The sequence below is a fragment of the Amphibalanus amphitrite genome, unplaced genomic scaffold (genome assembly GCF_019059575.1).
Source record: "Amphibalanus amphitrite isolate SeventyFive unplaced genomic scaffold, NRLGWU_Aamphi_draft 000024F_arrow, whole genome shotgun sequence".
Classification (NCBI taxonomy): Eukaryota; Metazoa; Arthropoda; class Thecostraca; order Balanomorpha; family Balanidae; genus Amphibalanus; species Amphibalanus amphitrite.
In genome coordinates, this window is record NW_024881520.1 from 1,016,387 (window position 1) to 1,038,102 (window position 21,716).

Here is a 21,716-nt window from a genome sequence, read left to right on the forward strand (position 1 = left end):
AAGGCCGCCACATTGACAGCAGGGCTCCAAGAGACGTGACTTCTATGCACGGACTCCAGACTTCTTGCTGACAGCATGTCTGATTGAGTCGTCGTAGGGTGAGCTTGAGAATGCGAAAGCTGGTGGCTACTATATTGGCTAGAGTCGGATCTAGTGGCTACATTCTGAGTTTCGTGCCGTTTGCTGGCGAAGCTCTTAATCGCCTGGTTCACATAGTACCCTCTCTGCGCCGCCTCTGCAAAACTTGGTCCCTGAGGAGTGAGCGGTTCCTCCAGTCCACCGGGGTCGTATACGGGAGCTCTGCTCCTGCCCAGACTGGACTGACCGGAGGGCGGGCGGTCCGAGCGGCTTGTCGTCAGCTGCTCCTGACTCCTGGTCCCTCGTATCGGCTGCTGCCGCCAGCTCCCCTTGCCCGGATCACCGCCATCAGCGCTACCCTCGGAGACTCTGTGCAGCGCCTCCTGGCTCCTGAACGCTCTCATGTAGTCTGATCTGCCGCCCGTCTCTCGATGGCCGCTGTAGTCAGCGGATGAGTCGGTGCTGGTCCCGTATCGAGGACCTTCCGCCACGCCGGCCGGGTGATACAGGCGGGGATCGGGTGAGGCACCGCCTCGCTTCCCCCGTCCGCTCCAGGTCTGCTCCCCAGTGCCCTGCCCGCTCCACTCTTCCTCCAGCAGCAGATCCTGTCCACTCCAGTCTCCAGCACGGCGGCTGTGCGCGCCGCGCTGGTTTCCTAACCGCACACCCTGCCCACCATCTCCCTGCCTCCCCATCCTGTCTCCTCCCGGACCGGCCGTTCGACGTCTGTCCGACCCCACTGGCCAGTCGTCACTGCGGCTCCGCTCGCCGGGCGAGCTAGCCGAGCTGGTCGACTGCTGTGCTGCCGGGCCGCCCCTTCGCGCTCTCTTGCTCCAGCTGAGGGACAAGAGACGCGAGGCATGGCCGGCTTCCTCTGTCTGTGATAATCGACGTCTTTGCTGCTGCTGCTGTTCCCACTGCTGACGAAGCTGTTGCTGTTGTTGTTGCTGCTGTTGCTGCTGCTGTTGCTGGTACTGCTGCTGTTGCTGCTGCTGCCACTGCTGCTGATATTGTTGTTGCTGCTGATCAGGAACTCTCCCACTGCCCCGTCGACTCGTGGCGGCGCTATGGTCACTCGCCTCGCTGATCTGAGCACCCTGCGAACCACCGCTCAGTCGGTGTCCACGAGATCGTGCAGGTTCCTCGACAGACCCCCAAGAGTCGTCTCGAGTCCTCTCTCGCCATAGACGCGCGAACTTCTTCATGGTCTTTCCAATGGCAGCACATACACACGGAAACCGAAAAGAGGTTCCCACCACTGGTTCGCCTTACGTTAGGTCACGAGCTGCGCAGACCGGTTCAACACTTAACTGTCGCACCGTCTCACCCCGCTCACCGTCATAGAAACGGTGGAGATGTGTGCTTTTGAATACTGTGGTGAGATGGTGGTGATTGGCAAAAGGCTGTTTGCGTGAGTGTATGACCAAGTGAGTGTTACAGTGTGTCGTTACGGTGGTGTGTGCTGTGTATATATATGCTGTGCGGTGCACGTGACCCGCACGTGGTCCGGTGAGTCTCTGACGGACGGAGGCGCGCCGGCTGCCCGGCCCGCGGGCCGATCACCACTGACCGGCGCGGCGCCGTCGCCTATTGAGCCCTGTCGCCAGCGACACCCTCGGTCAGCACCGAGCCGGGCCGAGTCGCGCAGTCGGCGGCATCGATGACCGGCCGGCCGCTGACTGCGCCGGGTGCGTTCCATCGCACATCCTCACTGCACAGTGCACACCCACATACACCACTCACTCTGATAAGGACGAGCCTGAAAGAGCAAGCACAAACCCACAATCCTGCCATAGAAGTAGTCATAGACGGGACAAAACTATCCCAATGAGGCATTCGCGTCTCACCATGGAACCGTGCCGCTGCCATGCACCGCCGGTGGTCCGCTCAGTCCAGTGCCTTCACCCTACCCTACCATCCCATATAGCTCTACAATGGTATTTTCTTTTCGGACTGAAAGGCTTGCTTCAAATAAAACACACCAAATGAGGGTAAAACGATTATAACAGCGCCAAAGCAGTGCCCGACAGGTGCCTGTTCAGAGCGGTCATTGACCTCAGTCGGGCCGGCAGGCGCCAACTCCAGAAAGCCATTAAACTCTTGCCACATGGAGTGCTAATGTTCTATGCCATACTAGCGTCGAACGTTGTTTTACTAAAAAAAATTGGCTTCAAGTTAAATGACCGATCGAATAGCATTATAAAGTAAAAACAAGCTATACTATTATAGCTATAGCAAAATGCAAATATGCCAAGTTGGAATTTGATTTTGTCAACGTATTGTGCCTCATGTCCTTATATTCAAATAACCCTATGGCCTATGCTGTTCGAATCGGTACCGGTGTTGATGTAATAAATAAGCCAATAAGACCACAAACATTACCATGAGAGACGACCAATGTGCAGCAAACTTTGGCCATGGAGCAATGCTAGTTAATTATGCAAAGAATCGCTCTGTCAGCCGCGAGTGCTTATCTAACCATGCTAAAATTCGCTCCCTGGCCTTTTCGCAGTGGGTGACTAGCGTATAGCGGGGAGTTTAATTGACCTCCCCGGGCAGTTCGACCCCAATCAAGCTAAAGCTTCACGAAAAAGAAAACGAGAGAGATGCGCATGACCGGAGACAAAGCCAATTGTATCTAGCTTTTAGGTCCTTCCATTTAATGACCTTCCAGGTTAGGTGTATGACCTGCATCTAAAGACAACTATAGGTAATAGACCTGGAGGACCTTCCTGAAGTGAGATTTTTGTGGAGCTGGTTGGGTAGAATGCTCGGAGTCGGGGTGAAAGACCGAAGCGGAGTTGTCTTTATAAGGCCGGAGTCACAATCAGAGTATACATAATCGAAAAGCGTCGATTCCACAGTCCTATGTCCTACCCCCATCTGAGCCGAAGAGCTCGGAACACAGACGGCCGCGCCCTACGGTGGCAATCTGTGGTTTCGTTGGTGCCGGCTTCTAACCCAAGGTGGCGCTGCAGGTCCCGGTGGAGCTGCTCAGCTATGTAGGTGGCGGCACAGTTGGGTGGGGGAGGTCCTGATGACAAGCTTTGGAAACTAGCTGAAAGTTTGTTTTAGTTTTATTATCTAGCACGGCATCAAGCCATAAGCACGGCATCAGCATTCGTCTCGTAGCTCAGTACGTGGAGCTTCTAGTGCCTGGCGGACGCTAGAACGCTCTCAGCTCTCTTCTCAATGCTTATATCGGAGTCGTATTTGCCTTTCCCAATCCTCAGCATTGCTCACACTACCTTGACCTGACTGGCAGTCAGTCCCACCAGAAACCTGATGGTGAGGACTGAGGGCAACTCCTACTTAAGTACAGTACCTACACACTCTTTGAAGTGACCGTTCAAGTGGCTAGACGTGCTGCCCCCACAGAACACCCCTGTTCCACCGAAACATTGTGTAAAAGGTTCTTTGTTGTAGAGCCTTGGAAAAAGAACAATGCACCGGTGAAACGGACCACACTGGGCGGTACGTGGCAACATAATGCCACTGCAAAATTAAGCGAAAAAATAGCTGACACGGCATCGTTAAACTAGCAAACGCTGACATTTACGATGTAGAGTTTCAGAGCTCGTTTCCATGGCAACTTGACTCGGTGGCGGGTAATGGTCGGCTGTGCTGACCGCTGACCTGGCTTTGATCAAGTCAACTTACCTAAGCGAGAAAAAAAGAGAACTTACTTTCGAGTTTCGACTGACTCATGCGAGCTTCAAACGCTATTTCTCCTCCATGTTAGTTTCCCGGGGGCAGATATCGACGTCCGATCAAAGTAGGCTCAGGCTGAGGCTTCTGTCAGTTCGCGTGCTAATTAGACCGTGGACCAATGGTTTTGATTTTTGTGCCACCACTTCACGTAGGTATCCAATGTGAAATTAAACGGTCTCAGAGTATGACAACTTTGAAATTAGACATTTTCTATTTGAGGTATTTCTCGATCTTGTGAGTGCTCAAACCGGTAAGTGCAAGCCAGGGACCCCATTTTGGCTATCTCAACTCAAAACTAATGTTAAGCTGGGATGGTCATTTTAACTATCACCTTGTGACGTCAGTGGTCTTTTTCACCTTATGACATCAGTGGTCTATTTCTCACCTTGTGACGTAGGCGGAGCCGACCGGCGCGGAGGAGACGTTTCACTCGGCCAAGGAGCAGTCGCAGTGCAGCTGCGCCCACGGCCATACACCGGGGGTCAGCTGAGGACAGTTTGGGGTCACGGGTCAGGTCATAACCCACGGTAATACAACGAGGGTCAGCTGCGCGGCCATACACCGCGGGGGTCAGCTGAGGGCAGTATGGGGTCACGGGCAGTGGTGGGCACTTCGATAAATCCCATCGATAACGATTATCGAAGTCGTTTTCGACGATAACGTTTTTCAAGTTTATCGTTATTGATTATCGTTATGAAGTAGCGTTATCGAAGTCCCCGTTTCGGTTAATTGATAACGATAACTTCATCAAATAGACGCGAGCGTGTTAACCCTCGCCCCGTTGGGGGGGGGCCATTTTGGCCCCCCCTGTGGTTTTTCCTGAATAGCAAGAAAACGGCGGCGCGCAGCGCCGCCAAATTTTCAGTACCTTCCCGGACATCAATTTGACACCTTCACACCAAATTTCAAGTCTTAGGTCACCTTAGGTCAGGAGTTATTGAGGTCAAACTGAGGTCATGTTCGAGCAAAAATGAGCAAAAAACATGCAATCTTGAAACGCTCACCAAATCTACACTTATCAAGCAATTTCAAAGTTCTTTATATGGTCTAGTAGACAAAAAGCGGCGCTACATAACTGCTATCTCGGATTTTCAAAATTTTTGGTTTTTGACAAAAAAAATCAAAAAATTGATTTTTTTAGAAAAACTTTGAAAAAATCCAAAAATTTTCCGAATTTCGAAAAAACCGGAATATATGTGATAGTCCCAGCGCTCTTCTATATACATACCAAATTTCAGATCGATATCTCGTTTTTTGGCCAAGTTATAGCGAAAAAAACTGTTCAAAAATGATGACGTCAAATTTTTGAACTCAATTTTTAGCAATTCTAGACCACGTACGGCAAAACAAAGACCACCATTGAACTCCCCGTGACGAGCTGCATCGATTCGATACCCATTTTATGCAAAAATATTAACTTTGAAATTTGACCTAATTTGACCTGACCTTGACCTGACCTTGACCTGACCTTGACCTGACCTTGACCAAAACGTGATCTAAGCTGGCCCCAAAGGCTGCCTGACCCATATAATCGCATTTGTCATGTAAAATGGACCATAAAACATGTATCACACGACACTTTCATATTGTGACCCCCCCGTGACCTGACCTCTGTGACCTGACCTGGTATCAGTGACCTCAAATAGCAAAATATGTGTTTGAAGAACATTTCCCCATCGATGATTTTCAATGAAATGCATTTTACTCGATTTTACAACGCATTTCTTGAAGTGCCTGTAAACGGTGAAAACTGGACCTTTGACCTGACCTGTGACGTCATCGGTTTGACCTAGGTCAATAAAATTGGGTCACAAGGTAGTTCCCCGTTGGGGCTATCCAACGCCGTTTACCGCTTGTCGCTATGTTGCGTGGTTCTCGAGATCTTAGGGGGGGCCAAAATGGCCCCCCCCCCCAACCGGGCGCGTTGCTCGGCAGAGCCCAACGGGGCGCGGGTTAACCCTATTCCTGGCGGGGGGCCTTTAAGGCCCCCCTTCAGGTTTTTCTTGTGCCATTGCCAAACGCCGCAAACCTGAAAGTTCATACTCGGTGACTTTTTCTTAACATTCATTGCGCACATTTTGACAAAAAAGTTGCCGGGTCAGGTCAGGTCAAGTCACCAGAGGCGGTTTGGTGACCCCACCTCAGAAAAGTTTGCAATCACGCCAGAGCTAGAGTTGTTGACCGATCAATTTCTTCTCTTTCAGGTTTTAGTTAGGGTACCAGTATGTGCAATTTTTATATCTCAGAATTTTCATATCTGTGACCTGAGGTCAGGCCAGACTCGTGACCTTTACATTGCAAGCCTATCATGGGAAAATATTGAAACGCCTCCTGCTTCGTGTAAACGAGTCAAAACCACCCAATTCTTTCAGTATTATGGAAGATTATCTCATCGGTGATGATCCTGGTGCCGCTAATTGACAGGGGCACCAGCAAAGGTCATCTGAGGTCATGTGACGTCATAAATCGTTTTTCTGTCAATAAATCACGACATGATGGTGCTAAAGACTTGTAAGTGGTACCAAACTGCTCGCCTGGTCAAGCCGCGTCGTTTGGTATGCAGCATGACCATACCCCACAACCTCATTGATGAATGAACTGACCTTGACCTCAGGTCAAATTTCAAATTGACCTGTGAAGGTCATCACATACTTATTTCGCATCGCCTCGGCGAGAGCAACAAAAAATGTATTGGTTTTATGTCTCTATGTTTCTTAGTTTAAAAGTTATATAGGTAACTAATTCCAAAACATTTTATCGTTGATGACCTCTGGTGACCTCAATATTGACCTGACCTGAAAATGTTTTATGTAAAAGTTGTAGATCTTTAAACGACCTATCACACGCCGTTTGCCGTTTGTCGCTGCGATGTGTAGTTTTTGAGATCTGAAGGGGGGCCGAATCGCCCCCCCCCCCCGCCAGTTTCTTGTCCCGGCGGAGCCCGCCAGGAATAGGGTTAAAGGGAATAGTTCACCTTCATTTTGGGGTTAGAGGTAAACTGAGATGGCAGTTTTGTAAATTGAGCACTGAAAAATGCTATTTGGAATGTCTTTCGGCCCAACAAGCTCTGTCAGCAACGACATTCAAGTTTTGTTTGTACGTTCGTTTGTTTGTTTGTACGAGGAAAATAACATTTTCACTGTTATAAGCCCTCCTTCTTGTGTAACCAGCTGGGTAATAATGCATGTGTTGTATGAGTGACTGGGTTAAATATTACTTACAAGCTTATTCCTTACAAATATTTTATCCTTTTGCTTTTTTTTAAGTTATCGTTATTGCGTTATCGAAGTGACCGATTGGGTTATCGAGTTATCGTTATCGAAGTCGCTGACCTCGAAAGAGGTTATCGAATTATCGTTATCAAAGTCCCGGTCAAGTTACGAGTGCCCACCACTGCAGGTCACAGGTCAGGTCATGTCCCACGGCCGTACCTATGTAAGTATGTACACCGGGGGTCATCTGAGGACGGCACGGGGTCACGGATCAGTCATATAACCCACGGTCATACATGCCGGGGGGCGGGGATCAGTTGAGGGCAGTGTGGGGTCACGGGTCAGTTATATAACCAGTCATTCACCGGGAGTCAGCTTAGGGCCGCAGAGGGTCACGGGTCAGTGCAACACACGGTCATACAATGGGGTTAGATGAGGGCAGGCATAGAAGGGGTCTATGGGGCAGGTATATGAAGACATATAAATAATACACATATGAACATATAGAAAACGAGTCAATTGAACCACAGACCCTCAGAGAGCGACTCCCGGTATGTGAAGTAAAGATCCGTGGTGAGACTTTGGGCAAAACTAATTACGCAACGATATGTTGATAAAGTTGCAATGAATTCACAACCGCATCGGGCGTCAAATAATATGTGTGTTAAAATTTTGGTGGCGTTCAGTCGTATGTAGCATCCAAGTGAGTGACTGAGTGTTTTTATAATTAATGTAATATCTTGTAACAAGTCATTCTACATTCAGGGAAAATGACTTAGATTGTCAGCATTCCCAGAAACGCAGCCGTTATACATGCGTGTTTGGTCGATAGTCATCATAAGTTGTCCCAAGTAGACGAGACTGTAGGACGTTTGCTTTCATATTATGCTTTATGCTCTCTAAAAGCCCGCACCACTCTGCTTAGAGCTTCAATTCTCTCCTTCCTAACGAGGTGTTAATATTAAAATGGTTTCCTAGTGCACCCGGGAATGCTGTTCAGGCTATTCTCTATGTGGTAGACAAATAAGAAATGGCACTTAGTCAAATTCGTCACTGCAGCTTGTGTTTCTTAGGCAGACACTATCACTGGTTACACGTGCATTCGAAAAGACAAACGCAAACATGTACCAAAATTACAACCGCTGGCTGAGAAAAGTGCTTTTCAAGTCGGATTTAATAAGTCGTACCCATTTGATATTTGCATCATTCAAGATATTAATGCTTTGGAATTGCGTGTGCACCTGAATATACCTATTCATTAACAAAATCGGCTCAACAAGCCTTTCGAAACCAAATGGCTTACTGGCTCATGTGTGTTGCAAATAAGTTTAGGGCGAAGCCTGTATACCCATTGCTAGCGGACATTTCCATTGTCATACGAGACGATAAACTGAAGTTCTTGACAGGATACAAAATGAAATCATGTGATTAAAAAAACATATGTTATTTATTTTATACCTACATGGTCTTTCATAATGAATGTTACTTTTGAACATTTAGTTAGGAGCTCTTAATTTATCACTTCCCCGTGAATTTTATATGCGTATTGTTGCAAATTGATTAGGGTTTTGTCCCAAAAACTAAAAAAATTCACAACGCCAATTTTCCTTCACGGAAAAGCAGAGTATGTCGACACCACTAAAACGCATTACGGATTACGGTCGACGGACAAGTCTTCATCCATTGGCTCTCCCCTGGGTCAACACTGAACGGGGTGGCTTACCTCAGGCTGCTCAAGGAATGCCTCTGCCTCAGGTCAGGGACAAGGTTCAAAGAGACGGCCTGTGGTTCCAGCAGGATGGTGCCACAGTGCACACCATGGCAGCTGTTGCGCCAGTGGCTGATCGAGAATTTCGAAGAGCGCGTTATCAGCCGCCTCACCGAGCGACCATGGCCACCACGGAGTCCTGACCTCTCCCCGCTGGACTACTGGCTTTGGGGAGTCGCATTGGCAGATCTGAGACAAAACCCTCCTGCAGCCATCCACTGCGAACCACAGTGGAGAGGTTTACTGGAAGCCTGGACCCAGACGTTGTGAGGCGCGGGGTCGACACCTTCGTCAGAGGGCCGAAACGTGTGCCTTAATTAAGGGCGATACAGTGGAAAATTCCTGAGGAGCATTAAAATGAAAGTTGTGTGTGCAAAAACGCTAATGTGTTTCTGTTTCATGTGATGGTACATATTACATGAGGAACATATATGTCCTGAGAAATAGCTCTTTCAAAAGTAGCATTCATTATGAAAGACCCTGTATTTATTCTGAATGGTCTTACAGTAACCGTCGAATGTGCTAAAGCGTCATTTCTTCAAAGGCAACTGAACCCGTCGCCTGTGAAGAAATATCTAGAACCGTTCATTAAAGCGAGCCGTTTAAAACCGTTTACAAGTGAAGTTTGGCGCCCTGCTCTGCTCGTAGACCGGAAAGAAAATCTGATTGCCAAATGCCAATATTGGAATATTGCAATTTCCAAAGCATCTTGAGGATATCAAACATCACATTTTGACTTTATCGTAACGTGCAGGTGAGGTACACTGTAAAAAAAGTTTAGCACCATAGAGGTACTTTTCAATTGACTAATTTTCAGTACCCTAGCGGTGCTAAGCTAAGCATTTTATTCGTACTTAACTGAGATCTAGTTTAGTATCAAGGTGCTAATATAAGTACCCATATTTGTTTAGCATCCGTGTACTAAATGTAGTACCCTACACCTGCTAGACCAATTTTCAGTACCCTAGCGGTGCTAAACTTTAAAAGGTGCTAAGAATAGCATGCAGTTAGTACCTTCCGTACTCACATATGAACCGTTTTAGCGCTATTGTTACCCCACGACAAGTAGAATAATGCTAACGAAAGCATTGGGGCTGAAAGTAGAATATCTATACTATTATTAAACGCTCCTTATTTCCTGAACATGTTCGACCCAGTTTGCTGTACTGGAAAGTGCAAATATTTTCAGCATCGGACGTCCATGCCTGAAACTTTGGTGGTAGCCTCTCTGCATAGACCAACTCAACCGTACCTGTAATAATAACGCTGAAATGTCAGCGGCCACAAACGAGACGGACTGATTAGAGCTCTTACAATGCTACAGTTGTAGCCTGTATCTATCGCAAATGCCCTTTGGGGGTTGACAACTCCCTCATAACTGGATCCAGTCATGCTCATAACAAATTGGACCAGTTTGGCATCGATCGTAGATGTGAATATGAACTCCAAAGTCGGCCATTTCAGTGGGATCGAAACTGGTCCCACCGCCACGAGTGTGTCGTTATTAATTCAAAGCCAGACAGGGGGCCAGTCGACCAGTCATGTCACAGAGCCAGCCGGACTACCGGGTCGCAGCAGACACCAAAACGTCTAGAAGGACGACTGAGACCACAGCGGGTTAAAACGCTCACAGCCGATAGGTGCGTGAAGAAGGTCACGGCTATTATGGACGGATTGTTCCGCGAAGACTTCCACAACACGTTTCGCACATACAAGGCTCTACCACCGGACATCGGTGAAGTTTGAATTGGTAACATAACCAAGACCAAATCACTTCGAAAAGCGTGTTAACCCGCGCCCGGCTGGGGGTCCTGGATTTCCACGCCCTGCTGGGGGGGGGTGTTTGAACACCCCCCCCCCCTTCTAACTCGGCTCCTGGGCCACGTAGCGATACGCGGAAGGCGGCGTTCGAAAGAGCGTAAAAAATAATGAGGAAATCACTTCGGTCAATTTTTTGGTCAGGTCAAAGGTCAGGTCACCAGAGGTCATTGAAGGCAAAATTCTGCCGATTTCCAGGTCGAATGTCGACAATTTCCAAGAAGCCAACGCATAACTCGGGAACCAATAGAGCTACAGCGCCGCGGAAAAGCGCATTCGATAGCCCTATTAACGCCCTTTCTGAGTAATTCTCTCAGATTTGACCTAACGTCAACGGTTTTGCCTGCAGGGGGCAAAAACTGCAAAAATAGCCGATTTTTTCGGGAACAGTTTTTCTGCAATAACTTTTGACCCAAGCCATGTACGAGCTTACTTTTACCGGCATCGTGTTCCTCTCGTCAAGACGCATCGAATGAACTATAAATTGACCTTGAAAGGTCAACTTGAAAATTTGACCTCAGGTCAAGGTCATGACCTGACCGGAAAGGGTCATGTTGCATATCAGTCGATCCGTATCGTCGAGCTGAACACATCTAAGGCGTTTTCATCGCTCTAGCATGCCTCTATCAAAAGTTATTTGCGAAAAACTGTTAGATACCATTCGTGACCTAAGATGACCTCAGGGCATAAACAGGGGTCACGGACACCATTTTCATGTTCAGTGTGTCTAAACCACTTGTAATTCAGTGTTTGGGAGTGTTTATAATGTCTTTCGTCCAAAGGAGGCGCATTTCAATTTTCTCCCATTGACTTATAATGGGGAGGTCGCAAAATTGACCTGACCTTAGGTCATCGATATCAAAATTCTGAGATATACATTTTGTACATGCTATTGCTCTTAGCAATCACTGAAAGTTTCAAAGCGATCGGTCACTCGGTGTAGCTATGACAGACATTGAAACTGTTTATGAGGTAAGGTCACTTCAAGTGACCTGGTGACCTGACCTTGAATGACCTTGGTCTGAAATTTTCACAACATGTGTAGAATTGATGTATGATAAGGTGTACCAAAAACGGCGGCGCTCCGCGCCGCCGTTTTTTAGATATTCGCGAAAAACCACAAGGGGGGGTGTTCAAACACCCCCCCAGCAGGGCGCGGGTTAATGCCGAATTTCTTCATAGCCCAGTTTTCTTGTTTATCGGCCGAATAGAACAGAAATGATACGCACAGTAATCGCAATAGTCGTTATTGATCATGAACGTGTAATGTGCATTATGTACTCTAAACAGCAGTGAATGCCGTCTGAGAGGGTTGTAATGGTTGATACCGGCGCGAGGAAATTTTGCATGATGTGCATTGACTGTTGTACGTACTGTAACTTCAATTGATATCATTGTTATCAGGCAATATACCTCTCTTCTTGTCGACTGTTGGTGTCTATGCATTCTTTCACTTTTCTAGAAGTCTTCCCATAAACTAAACCGAAAATTCCGAGCTATCTATGTAAACAGTCTACACACTATGTGAATACAAATGCAGTTACTGGCCGTGTTGTTGAGCCAGAAATAAATACCCTGTCTATTTGAATGAACTCAAATATATTTAATATAATTTGGCCAACACCTGTTGCGTATGTCGATAATACGAGTGCTATACAGTTACGATTGCCAAGTAACTCACAGCGCTCCACTTGACCCACATAAGCTAGGCTCCTCGTCACCAGCCTGCTCGCGTGGCCACCTGTATTTAGCATAGCTTATGCAGGGCGGGGCCGGTGCATTACTGAAATCGACGGCAGCAGTCTCCGGGAGGGTCGGCCTCGACTCCTGGCAACACGGCACCGCGCCGGCTCCTAACGGCGGGTGCAGCGGCGCTAACGGGCTCCCAGCTGTCGCCGGCCGGGGTCCCGTTTGGGCGTGGCCGGCCAATGGGACGGTGACCTGGGTCCTTATACACTCGCCGTCTATGGTCAGGGGGGTGAGTGGGTGGCCGCGCCTCGGATCGTAACTGTATCGAGCGAGACGGCCTCAGGTATAAAGCTGGCGGTATGACCTGCAATGCAATCGACCGGCTGCGCATGGACTGAGGGAAGCCTGGCTGTAGTTGGCTACGCCCAACGCAGAAGGAATATGTATATGCCTGCAGTTAGGTACCATACCTACCGCTCAAACTTGGACGTGACCAATTTGTAAGGAAAAAAATCAGGCAAGCTCCATTTGAATACTTCCACCTGGATTTTGTAGGTCGATTTAGATTCAAATTAGGGATCACAAGTTGGAGATTGGGAGACTAGCCTGTCGGGTAATAGAAACCCTGTCCGAAATTATCAGTCCATCGGCAAACGGATCAATGAGCAATTATCAAGAGACTGTGTCCCATTCGCCTTCTAGTATTTGGTCGTAAAAAAGTTGATGAAATGACATACAAGTTAGGTACCAATCCGAAAATCACACATTCAATGCATAAAATAATATGTGTAGAAATTTGAAACTGACATTGCATACCTCAATGACAAATCATAACACACTACACTTATTATACATTGTCTGGAGTCCATGTGGTGTTTTATGAACCTCTTGTCTCAAGCACTTCTCGGAAATATCGATGTATTTAGGTTGTATGATCTTAACCGTCCTTGCAGAATGAGTGTGTATCGGAAATCTATGGATGAGGCGGGCATTGCAGCTATAAACAAACGAGTGATTCAAGCAAGTCCTTTTTGATCGACGATGTCCCACAATGACTGTCGCGAAGGGACCCTCAGTGATCCTGTCCCTGCCTAATGTATAGGTTTATGTAGAAGGTAAAAGCACTTAAAATATGTACACCTAAAAAGTCAGGTCCGTATTTTTATAGGTATAATGAGACGAAAACATACCTACTATGGTGCATTGGTACAAGCAGATTCAAGTATAGCTCAGGTTTGGGTAATTATAATTAGTTTTTTCACTTATCTTCACTTATCTTTCGGAATAGGATTAAGGATTGCATAGGCGCTCCTTTATGCGCGCCCCGCTGGGGGTCAGAATCAGCCCCCACCCATTTTTCGCCAATATGGTTCCAAGCGCCCTAAGCCCGCTACGTCAAGCTATCAGTACCTACATAGTTACATTATTGCACATCTTGATTTCTGAAAAAGTGAACGAAATCCATCACATTTTTCCTTTTTCACGTTTAAATGACGTTATATCACGCTATTTTTGCTTCAAAATTACCAAAAATCAAACAAGTCAACAGAACACCCTAAATTGACCTCATCCAAGCAAAAAGTATATCATTCGACGCGCCTGAGCGCGGCGAACACGATGCTGCCAAAATCGCGGCTTTGCAGCCGAAGTTATTCACCGAAAACGGAACCGTACCTTGAGGCACTTGACCTGACCTCAGAGGTCACCGGTTGCCTTAGGGCCTTAAAATCGGGTATCAATCTCTGCGTCTCGTAACGGCGCACACGCTCGTTTTTTCCGATACGTGCTAGCTCCACCAGGCGAAAAACGGCAAGCGGGGTCGTACCCCACCCCCTTCGGCCAGCACGAATATATAAAGCCAATAAGTCCGGCAAAGGTTAAAATGGCTATCTCGTTTTTCTTCATTTTTATTTCTATCAAAAATGGTCAAAAAGTGACTAATGTATAAAAAAAAACGTTATAAAATCAAAAGTTTTGGTTTTAAAAACAGAATATATGATAGGGAAGTACAGTCTAAACCTACATCTTTTTTTTCTTAAAAAACGGTTCAATAATACAGGAATTATTCAAATTTTGGTCAAATGACAACGAAAAATTAGGAAAATACCTTGCTGTTCTTGAGCTCTAGATGGACATGAGTCCCAGACCTTGTATAGATACAGAAGTAAAATAGGACCATTCCATTGGTCGTAAAAAATTGCATCAGATAGACACCTTTTTGGACTTAAAATCCAATTTCAAAATTAAGCAGTAGACGGGAGTTGAGGGGGCAGAATATTCCCCTCCCCCAGCAGGGCGCGTACACCTGCATAGCGCAACGAGGCATGGAGTACCTATGAGATTACGAGAAAACGTTTAGGGATAAAAACTCATCATTCAAATCAAATCCATAATGAACGATATCATATCAAGCTGAGTTGCAGTATTTTGGTAGTTTTTTTTTTTATTATTTTCTGCACGAAGTTCGGAAACGTTTATGTTGCGTTTATGTTTATCTTCTGGTAGTATCCGTGGATATAATCAGGTTTGGATTAACCCTCGCATGTGTAAGGGGGGGGGTCGGATGGACCCCCCTGGTTTTTCGCGAATAACTCGCGTAAAAAGCGGCCGATCGCGACGAAACTTTCAGTACCCTCGCATTGATCAATTTTACACCTATCCTAAAAATTTCATGACCCTGACCCAAATGACCTTTGACCTGTGACCTCTTTTCCGAGACCATGTTTGGCCGGAATCGCGATTTCGCGTATGTCGGCTCGCATTAGCCGCGCGTTTGCAAGCTTTTCGTGGTTTCAAACGTTCAAACATGTGATTTGATGTTGCTCCCATACATTAGGGTGGGTGTCAAGGTCACCTGAAGGTCAGGTCAGGTCATTGACCTTTGGTGACCTCGGGTGACCTCGGTTCACTTTTTCGAGTTTTACATGTTTCTAGGCTAGTTTTTGGAGCTGAATTCGAATTTAGCAACCATTTGAACATTTACGAAGTAGTTTTGGTGACTTCGTAACATGTTACGAAGCTGTCAGAGGCGGTTGACACGTACAGTGGATCTAGTTAGGATCTCCAGACGTAACTAGATGGCGTTGAGCCTTAGTCGAGTCCATGTCAAATTCAAGGGGAGGTCAGTACCGAGCTGGGCCCGGTGGGGAGGTGGGGAGGGGCGAGGTCACGGTGCGGGTGACCTGTCAAACAGCCCCGGCGCAGCTAGGCGCTGCCGTAGGCAAAGGACGCATTCCAGCCGGCTCGCTGTTCCATATCGCGGTGGCGGGCCTGGCGGCCCGTAGCCTGGCTGCTTGGAAGGAAAGGATAAAGGCATGGGTTTGCCGTGGTCGTTTCATCTATTGTCACTTATATGACGCACTCAAAGTACTGCATATGTGATGTTGGTAATGCATGATGCTATGGTAGGTATTATTGTTGGTAATTATTGCGATGTTGGTAATGCAGCTGGCAGTGGAATACTAGCGAATGCTCCGTGCGCCGAATAGCTCAAAGGATTAAGATTCTAAATATAGCCTGAAATTTTCATTGAAGATAATTCCAGCACCATAAAATATCCTTCACCAGTTTTGGACTGGCTGATGTTTCTTGCGTAGAACGCCTTTTGACAAATAATTGTCATGGCCGGCGATTTTTTTTTTGCATGACGGGTCACATCGGACTAAGGTCAAATTTAGTCGCTAAAAGGAAATGAGAAAAAGTGGACGAGTATCGCATTTTTGTGCACAAGGTTTCGAATTAAAAAACTAAGCCAAAATAAGTTAAACAATAAAAAAATATAAGAATATGTGACCCGAAACTAACTTCTGTTTTGTATGATCATGATTGGGTGTAAGACCCCGGTCCAGCCTGGTTCAACCCGGTCTAACGGGTGCTGGAAATGAGGCCGCTTTCTGGTCCCGGCGTTTTATTCTCCGGGCGGGTTAATCCCGTCCAGCGTTTAGCCTTTCGAGACCCACTCAGGGTCGCGGTTGTTTTCGCCGCGCGCCCCAGTCGAGATGCAAAGTTAATAGTCACACGAAGCTTATTTAGGGCCAGCCAAACCAGCCTAGTCTGGAGTCACTGTTAAATGTATGCATATAGATGAAAGAAAAAGGTTTTGTAGAATCGATTAGTTTCGAAGTCGTATATTCAGGGGCCTCAAATGAAGTTCGTGTGACTATCAACTTTGCATCACGAATGGGCCGAGCGGCGGAAACAACCGCGGCTGCTCTGAGAGGGTCCCGAAAGGATAAGCGCTAAACGGGGCTAACCCACCCGGAGAATGAAACGCCGGGACCAGAAAGCGGCCTCATTTTCAGCAGGTTCGGCTCCCTCATTTACCTTCGGGCTTGGCCTCGTGACATTTACAGACGTCAGACATTCAACAAACAATTTTGGCGGAAACACTATCCAGCAAGCTGCGCAGGGGCGCAGGGTGACAGGTGTTCGTAGCGTTGGGGCTGGGTGATCTGTGTGCCGAGTGCGATGTCGTGGGTTCGAGCCCCACACGGCTCTGGTTTTATCTAGACACTAGCCAAAACCTTTCCTTTTACTGCAATACTGACAAGCACGGTGATTTATCTTTCCCGATATCCTCTTAACAAAGTCAAAATTGTCGCACCTATATATTTATTTTAATGTTTTGCTGAGTTTCATGAATTTTCATTTTTTATTTTTGCTCGTTTCTCTGGACCCATTTCAACTCGTGATTCTTTTCGATCCGATAAAAACCCATCAAGGCTGAACGTGCCAAAATAATGAAAGGAATTATGCAACTGAATATAAATTTAGAAAAGCCTTACACATCATGCAAGCTGATCTACTGAAAGTATAGGTCCTAGATTTCAATTATGATTGGTTAACATTTTTGCTGCAAGTTTGAGGCGTTGCCTTTCGCTTGCCCGTTTGTTTGAGATAGCTATTCCCTTCAGTCGCATTCTTGCTGGCTTCACATGAACAGGGTGTTGTTTCACCGGCGATCGCAGGACGCTGCTATTACTACGTGTCAAATTGGGTTTCCATGGCGACGTCAACAAGCCCATTGCTCCAACACTACCACAAGTGTGACGTCAGCAGATATCACCGGTGAAACACCACCCGAGATACCACCATACCTGAGGGAGCGCACCCGCAGCCAGCATCCCCTCCCCTCAGCCGCGGCGCAGTGGCGGGCGGCCCATTCCCGGCGCTACGCACGCTCCACGCCGCGATAGCAGCGCGTCACCCCCCCCTCCCTCCTTCCCCCACAATGACCGGTGACCTCGCTCCCCTCGGGATTTGGACTCGCCCTACCCCGACCGTAGCGCCACGTGGTGGCTCTGGAGATCTTAAATAGACCCACTGTACTACGAATACCCGTCACGACGCCTACTGGTTGACCTGACCTGACCTGACCCGACCTGGTCTAAATGCTTAAAGACATCATCTGTGATCAAAACTTACACGATATTCGTGATCAGCACCCCGAAAAACCCCTTAGCAGCCATACTTTACGACTTTCTAACACGTCCCGATTTTCCCAACTTTGGGTCATTGACCTGACCTGGAAGGTCAACCAATGACCTAGGACCTTAAAATTGGGTATCATCGGATTCCTCTCATCACGGGCAACACGCTCGTTTTTTCCGCGAAGCTCTAGCTCGATCAGGGGCCAAACGGCAAGGGGGGGGTCCAACCGACCCCCCCCCCCTACACATTAGAAGCTGGCAAACGCCGCACACATGCGAGGGTTAATATGGGCTCTCACACCATTGCCCGTAAAATTCAACTAGAGAAAGCTTTTAGCTGATGAGATAATCAGCTAATTGGCTGGATTAGGCTGATCCTTGATCAGGTAATGTTTCGGATTAAAATTGGTTTATCAGTTTGTAATCAACTATTGATTTGCCTGTACTTGAAAAAAGATGAAGTTAAATTTTACTCTCAATATAGGTTAAGAAAAAATGATAAGTATTGCAATCTAGAAGGTGGGCATAAGACTTCCGAGCAGGGATGCGGAGCCATGGAAATTTCAGACGGCTCCGGCTCCGGAGAAAAAAAATCGGCTCCGGTTCCGGTTCCGGGTGAAATGCCATGGCGGCTCCGGCTCCGGCTCCGGCTCCGGTAAAATGGTCCGGCTCCGGCGGCTCCGGCTCCGGCTCCATTGCTCAGTACATCCCCTATGCAATTAAATACGGGTGGTAGAAAAAAGACGATTAGATTGGTGCACGTTGCTTTTGTATTTGCATAACAGGCTATTTTCATATTTTGAATACCGCATATTTTACTGCCTTGAACTGTCTAACCGAATTAGGTTAAGAATTTTTCTTCTTAAAAAAGGCCGGAGTCGCCCCATTTTTTGACGGCTCCAGCTCAGGCTCCGGCTCCGGCTCCGGGCTATATTGTTTCACGGCTCCGGCTCCGGCTCCGGCTCCGCAACCCTGCTTCCGAGTGCAAGGAATGTGCGAAAGTTAAAAAGTCTGCCCCGTAATTACATTGAAACTTGAAAGATATGATGGCAGTTGCTTGTCTTTCAGCTTAGCTAGGATGAAGAAGTTAACTAAGTTCAACCAGTTATTAAGTTATTTATTACACTATGGTTCAACTTTAAATTAACGATGCACCGGCCATCAGGAATCCGTCCATGATAGTCTATTTTTGAATAGGCATTATTGTGGCCGCCAGCCCCTTTCAATCTAGGGAGGCCATTTCACAGGTGGAAGGATGATATGAATGCGAGGGTAAGTCAGCGCATTCATCCTTACGGATGCGCCATCGAGACGCGCCGCCGACGCTGCCACCGCCCTTCTCGATGGGCAGGCCAATCAGCTCCGTAAACGGCCACCCGACTGTGCGTGAGCATGCTCCCGAGAGGCTACTTAATTCAAAAGAAGCCGGGGTCCAGGGTCCAGCCAGGGTCAGGGCCAGGGGGCGTAAAGGAGATGGACCCCGAGATTAAATAAGAGGGATCTGCGAGGCCAGCCCATGACATGCATGGCTCCAAGCAAAGTCACTCTCATGAAACAAACGTTATAGGTACACACACCATGTTCCCAATGTCAATCTGTTCAGGGGCCTAATGACAACGGAGCGAGAAGCCTCCCAATGTAGAGCGGGCCCACCCCGTCCCGTCCCGTCCCCGCCCCGCCCCCGCACAGAACTCACCTGGGCAGGTGGGGACGGCGACTCACGTGGCCGAGGCCAGGTGCCGACTGAGGAATGCCGCCGGCGCCGCCCCGCCCGTCGGCCCCGACAGGCCGCGCACGCACGTCAATAACACAACGAAACCGACGGACGAGACCACTCGGCCAGCGGCGCCGCCAGGCGCGCAGGTGAGGGGGCAGAGGGGAGCAGCGGCGGCGTCAGGGATCAGTGACGGAGGGCTGAGAGGAGCAGTGGTGGCGCCCACAGTTCACGGGCGCAGGCGGGAGAGAGCATGAGGGACATGGAAAGGTAACGAACAACCCAGATGTGCACATGCGACTTTTGATGCAACGGGGAAAGCAGCAGCGAAATGCGAATGGATCTGGATCAGAAATTTCAGCGAATTTATAACACATATCATGTTAAAGGGACCCTCCCACCTTCAAAAAAGTTAATGAATTGGCACGAAAGTGATGTCGCTCGGTTCAGAAAGAGCGAAAACGAATATCTACCAAATTTCATCGAAAAATATTCACCGGTTTTCAAGATATTAGGCTTTTACTTTTGTTTACTTTTTGGGATCTCCGCTGTTCCTAGCGACTTTATTTGAAAGTGCGGCATTTGTTGCGCGCAAAGCAGCATATACCACCGCGTGCTACCAAACGTTTTAGTAAAAGATTTAAAAATCGTTAGATCTCCGCTGACGTCACAAATTCTAAGGGGGCATACCAATGCACTAGCCCCTTAGAATCCGAAAACTGCAAGTTTGAAATTCCATATCTCCGAATTAAAGCATTTGTCGATGTTGTGAGTGCCCAAACCGGTATTTGCAGGCCATGGCCACCAATTTGGCTATCTCAACTCAAAACTAATGTTAAGGTGGGAGTGTCCCTTTAACGAAATCATGCTATTTACCTATCGATGGCGGAGGCACGATAAAGGGGACGGTGTCGTAAAATAGCAGACACACAGAAATTCCAACGAACTTCATTATTGAAGACAATTCATTACAAGTTACAACTGATGCCGGAAGCCCGAAACGACTAAAATCATTGCGAGATAGAAAAATACAGCAAAATTGAAGGAGTGTTACAGGAAAGATAATGCTGGGAAGAGTAATCGTCCATTTGCGTGAGACCGATACCGTCCCCCTGAGGCGCCTTCTTCGGGCGGATCTTTCCTGCAGTGCAGCAGCTGGATGACATGATGCACAGCTTCTTTAGCGGCCAAGACTCGCGATTTTCAGCCTCGGTGGCGAAAAACTAACTTTTTTAGCATCGCCGTTTACCCATGAAGTTACTTTCTCGTTCTATGCCTACTACTATCTGGAAAATATACCTATCTGAGGAGAAAATACCGCGGAAGTCTGGGAGAAGATATAGGTAGCACGACCCATCTGGCGATCGATTTCTACGGTACCCCGAAAACTGGGCACGATATTCATCGAGACCATCTTACACAACCTAAACAAGCCTAGACGGGCACGGGCGTCGCTTTCCGAAACATATTGGTACGGAACTGGCTATTTCTGGCTATCAAAGCCATTCTTATTATGGCACGCCGTGCGGTATATGTACCCCTATATGCCATAGGGTATGTGTAAAAATACCGAAGTTAAAAGGACCCTCCCACCTTCACAAAAGTGATGTCGCCCGGTTCAGAAAGAGCGAAAACGAATATCTACCAAATTTAATCGAAAAATATTCACCGGTTTTCAAGATATTAGACTTTTACTTTTGTTTACTTTTTGGGATCTCCGCTGTTCCTAGCGACTTTATTTGAAAGTGCGGCATTTGGTGCGCGCAAAGCAGCATATACCACCGCGTGCTACCAAACGTTTTAGTAAAAGATTTAAAAATTGTTAGTTCTCCGCTGACGTCACTCATTCAGAGGGGTATTCAAAAGCATTAGCCCCTCTGAATCAAAACGCTGCAATTTTGAAATTCAACATTTCCGATTTAAGGCATTTCTCGATGTTGTGAGTGCCGAAACCGGTAATTGTGAGCCAAGGACCCCATTTTGGCTATCTCAACTCAAATCTAATGTTAAGGTGGGAGGGTCCCTTTAAGTATTGGTTATACGGCTTGAGCCCTACAGGCCTATAAAAACATCCTAATGAGTAAATTATGACTTACAAAGAAGTAAAGTGCTACGTTAGGTAAGAATACATTCCACACCGTTGTGTCCCGTGCAATACAGATTACAGCAGTGCCCGCAGTGTGCTTCGCCCCCAAAAGCAACAGCGACATGCAGGATAAGGTCACTCACCCTTCCATCATTGCGGTTCGACTTTCTCTCGACATCATCGCTCTCTTCCGGGAGACACGCACACTCAG

At 47.5% G+C, this 21,716-nt stretch overlaps 1 protein-coding gene across 1 annotated transcript in view; it reads right to left on the reverse strand.

Moving 5' to 3' along the window:
• LOC122392637 (rootletin-like) overlaps positions 1 to 19,447 on the reverse strand; it is a 56,284-nt gene extending 36,837 nt beyond the window's left edge. The window contains exons 1-2 of the mRNA XM_043387723.1: positions 19,402 to 19,447; positions 4,175 to 4,275 (exon numbers count right to left, since the gene is read on the reverse strand). Of these exons, the coding sequence (XP_043243658.1) occupies positions 4,175 to 4,261 (87 nt within the window). The 5' untranslated portion in view covers positions 4,262 to 4,275; positions 19,402 to 19,447. The remainder of the gene's footprint in view (positions 1 to 4,174; positions 4,276 to 19,401) is intronic.
• Positions 19,448 to 21,716: the final 2,269 nt, after the last annotated feature.